The 4,339-nt window shown below is 62.8% G+C and overlaps 1 protein-coding gene across 1 annotated transcript; it reads left to right on the plus strand.

Annotated features, from left to right (window-relative positions):
* Positions 1–84: 84 nt before the first annotated feature.
* MNEG_6210 (hypothetical protein) lies at positions 85–3,406 on the plus strand (the record flags this gene model as incomplete). Its single annotated transcript, XM_014045313.1, has 9 exons — positions 85–130; positions 298–403; positions 751–808; positions 965–1,063; positions 1,394–1,537; positions 1,765–2,268; positions 2,588–2,651; positions 2,969–3,013; positions 3,333–3,406. The coding sequence occupies 9 exons, from the start codon at positions 85–87 to the stop codon at positions 3,404–3,406; spliced, it is 1,140 nt and encodes a 379-aa protein (XP_013900767.1).
* Positions 3,407–4,339: the final 933 nt, after the last annotated feature.

Genomic DNA, 4,339 nt, shown 5'->3' on the forward strand with positions numbered 1-4,339 from the left:
GGGGGGGGGGGGGGGAGCGGGCTGCATATGTGCGCTCGCAAGAGTGCGTGCGAGCCGGCGGGGGCGTGCTTGCGAATGAGGAGAATGCGTCGTGGCATAGGGGTATCATCGGCTGGCAAACAGGGCAACCGTTGTTGGTTGACTGGGGGACGCGTGGCAGTGTGCGCGATGCAGGCCCGCCGAGGGAAGCCAGCCGCTAGGTCGAAGATCCTTGCACCAACGTCAGTTTGGACACCTGGGTGAGCCGCGACCAGCTAGTCTGCCCTTTGACATTCCGCTGTATTCATGATCTCGCAGGCGTGGCTGCGCTGATCGGCCGCGTGATCAAGAGTACTGCCGAGGTCGCCTCCAAGTTGGGGCAGGCCAAGGTCGAGTGCATCTGCATCTGCCCCGCCGCGGTGATGTCACAGTGAGTCATGCAACGCAGGCTTCGCCGACCCCTGCACACGGTGTACTGGGCGCCTGGCGCTGCTGCCGCTGCGCGCACTTGCGGAGCGGCGGCTGTGGTGCGCAGTGCAGTTGACTGCGGCCTGCCTGCCCTGAATCAGCCTGCACTTCCTGCCTTTCCTGCCTGGTGGCTACCAATTGGTGCAAGCCAACATGAACGCATGCACATGCTTCGATTCCCGTTCATGCATCTTGTGTGCCAACCAGATCTCTCACGCACGGCGTCGTGATGCACACAAAGCGCACACCCGCCCCATGCATGCTCATACACCCACGCACGTACCCCTTTTGTGTGCTGCCCAGGGAGCTGGCCACGGAGTGCGGCGATTACGTAACCTCCCTCGTCATGCGCTACGACCTGGTACGCTTCCAAATGTTGCTGCTGAGAATCGGGGTTTTGGCGTGTGTCCTCACAAACAGGTCATGGCTGCCGACTTCGCATGCAACGCTGCATGCCATGTAGCGTATGCAGCAGCAGAACCGAGCAGACCCGCTCGTGACGTCGCACACTTTCTAGGTTCCAAGGTTCAGCACCGCGAGCGTCGAGGAGCTCAAGGAGGAGGTGCTCCAGATCGACTACAAGGGGCTGCTGTCCGAGGATGTGATGGGCAACGAGGTGAGATCACAGCATTCGGCACACGCGCGGTCAATTCTGACATTGTCCCACCCCCCTGTGAAGGATGCCTCAAAGAGCGGCGACATCGCATGGGGTATCTGCCAGTACTTGACCGCTGCAAGCAGCACGTCGCGAAGAAGGGCTCTACACATCATGCCTCCAATGCGAGGACTCTATCATACAAGTGCATACCTGCCTAATGTACATGCTCGCATGCAGCTGCCAAGCTGTTGAACATCCCCTGGTTGGCTCGCCCCGCGCCCTCCCCTCTGCTGCTCCCCCACCCCCCGCGCCCCACTGCGTCACTTGTCGCTACGCGCGCGGCCGCAGAACGTCAAGGCGGCCATTGAGGCTACCACACGCGCGGCCGAGAAGTTCAGGGTGAACGAAGCTGCACAGAAGGCGCAGGAGCTGCTGCAGAAGGCCCACGGGGCGGCTGGGTCGCTGGCCAGCCGCGCGGCCGCCCACCCTGCGGTGGGTGTCGACACTCAAAGAGCAGGACCGGGCAGCGGAGCGCTTGCAAAGGGATTGCAGTGAGGGAGCTCAGGCTACAACGCACACGTGAACGCAAGCATGCCCTCACGCATGCAAGCCTTTGCCCACACACCTGCCTTTTCACACACACACACACACACACACACACACACACACACACACACACACACAACAAACACAACACACCCACAACCCCACTCCTTCAGGTTCAAGCCGCGGGCGAGAAGGCGGCAGGTCACGCGAACTCCCTGGCCCACACAATCGACTCCGCCCTTTCCCACAGCAGCCCAAGCAAAGGCGCCACCTCTGACGCCGCCGCGGCTGCCGCCAGCGCAGGCGCCTCTGAAAACGCGACCGACGGCGCCGCGCCGGCCAAGGGCGTCGCCGCGAAGGCGGCCGCGGCCAAGGACGCCGTGGCCGGCGCCGCGCTGCAGTCCGAGCCAGTCCGCGCCGCGCTCGGCTGGGTCTCGGCGGCGCTCAAGGCGGCGGCCTCCGCGGGCAAGCAGCCCTCGGAGCGGCGCGACACCGCGGCGGCGGCGGCGGCGGCGGTGGCGGCGGTGGACAAGGCGGAGAAGAAGGACGTGGGCGGGGTGGTGGCGGAGCGGCGTGTGTCGGGGTCAGGGCACGAGCGCGAGGCGGCGGAGGAGGCGCAGGAGGCGGGGGAGCTGGTCGATGTGCGGCTGTACGCCCCTGGGCGCATCTTCTGGCTGGTGAGCCGCCGCATCGACCTGGCCTGGCCTGGTCTGATCTGGTCTGGCCTGGCCAGGTCTCCTCTCATCTGGTCTGGCCTCGCTCGGCCTGGCCTGTCGCGGCCTGGCCTGGCCTGACCTGTCCTTGTCAATATGGTCTCATGCGGTCTGGTCTGGTCTGGTTCCTGGTCTGGTCTGGTCTGGTCCGATCATCTGACATCACATGGCCGGGGCATTTCCACATAACGATTGTGACGAAGCGGCTTCTCGGGGACTACCATTGCCAGCCGCGCGTCGTACCGCACACTCTTTGCCGCCCTCTCTGCTTCGCCCTTGTCAGCGCCCCACCAACGATGAGGCGCCAGAGGACCAACACAAGTTTGAGCTCGTGGACACCGGCTGTGGTGGGTCCTATGTATGTGGGTGTTGCTGCATGTGTACGCACAGAGGGGTGTGTGTGTGAGTGTGTGCGTATGAATGTGTCCTTGAATTAAGCCACGTTTGTGCATGTCTGCAGGCGTTAATGTTTTGGCTGTTGATTTCATATCCAAAGCAAGTGACCATGGCCAATATCATCACCTGAATGCGGCAAGACTGCTCCACGCTGCCAACCAGCGGCCCCTGCCAGTCGGCAGCAGCTTGGCACTTGGCAGCAGCTTGCGCTCGCTGCAGCGCCTCGCATCCACGCAAGCCGACCTACCTCCTCCCGCTCTACCCACAGACGCGCGCTTCCAGCGCATCGTGCTGCGCGCCAGCTGCCTCACAGGTGTGGCCCCGCTGATCCTCAACTGCACCCCCTGCACCCCACTCGACCTGCGGCTGTGACTGATTGTGGCGTCACAGTCGGCACCCCGCCCCCACCGCCCCTTGCAAGCGAGGGGCGCGTGGCCCGCTGGGCCTGCGTCACGGGCAGCCTAGCCTGCGGCTCGCCCTCCCGCCCGGCCTCCTGCTCCTGCCTCGCGCTCCGTCATGCGCGTCACGTTTTCGCGACACCCGTGTTCCCTTCATTTGTTGCTCGTTGGGCTGCACCTGTCACCACACATCATTTGAAAATTCAACCATCCCACATTTGCCGCCAAACGCAGATCACTTCCCGGCGTCGGCCAAGGCGGCCCTACAAGACGTCCTCTCACGCGTCAAAAAGCCGGCGGCCGCGTAGAGCGCGCCGCCCTCTGCCGCTGCGCCGCGCCGCGCCCGCCGACCAGCAGGGCCGGGCGGGGGCGACTGCGTAGGCGCTGCTGGCTGGCGCGAAGCCGCGGGGCCGTCCCGCTATCCTGACTCGCGTGCGGCAGGGGAATTCGGAGGGTCGCATCACATCATCAAAACACTGATACACGTGGGTCGTCCCGGCTTACACACATACGCACAAACATCATGTTTGAGGAGCGGGGTTGAGTTAGAGAGTTTGCTGCAGGAAGGGCAAAGCGGGTCAAGCTGGTCCGAGGTCTTCACTGTTGGAAGCTGGTCTTCCTGCTTAATTGATCGTTCTGATGCAATGCTGGCTCGACTTTTGGCACAAACTGCTGACAAGAGCAGGTGTTGTTGCTCACAATGTGCTTCGGCAACGCAGATTCAAACGCACATGTGACCCGGCCTGTGCGGCCTACCTTGGCATCGCTGGCCCCTGCACGGCCTACCTTGGCATTGCTGTGTGACGCATGCGCCTGTACAGGCAGGCCACTGCCGCAGTGGCATCGCTTCATACCTCGCTTGAATTTCTGCGACGGATCCCATCGGTGCACTCCACTGCACATCATGCATAACACACAGCGCACAACACACTGTGCGCAACGCACAAATACACTACACACGCTGGTCTAGGCTTGCAGCGTGGCTACTTGTTTTGTTATTGCATGTGTATGGTGGCTCGTGGATTTCAGCTGTTTGATCCGTGGCTGTGTGCCCTTGGAGGGGCTGGCACAGCACCGCCTTGTGCCTGGTGGCGCGACTCGGTAGTGCAAGGGCAGCACACAGCTGTAACATGCATGACCCTGCCCTTCTTGGTGCCATAACAGTGCACTTGATATACTCTGGGTACTGCTGTTGCCTGTCTTTCGTACACCATTGCTGCTTGGCTGGGGTGGGTGGGTGG

This window comes from Monoraphidium neglectum (assembly GCF_000611645.1).
Source record: "Monoraphidium neglectum strain SAG 48.87 unplaced genomic scaffold scaffold00990, whole genome shotgun sequence".
NCBI classification, from domain to species: Eukaryota; Viridiplantae; Chlorophyta; class Chlorophyceae; order Sphaeropleales; family Selenastraceae; genus Monoraphidium; species Monoraphidium neglectum.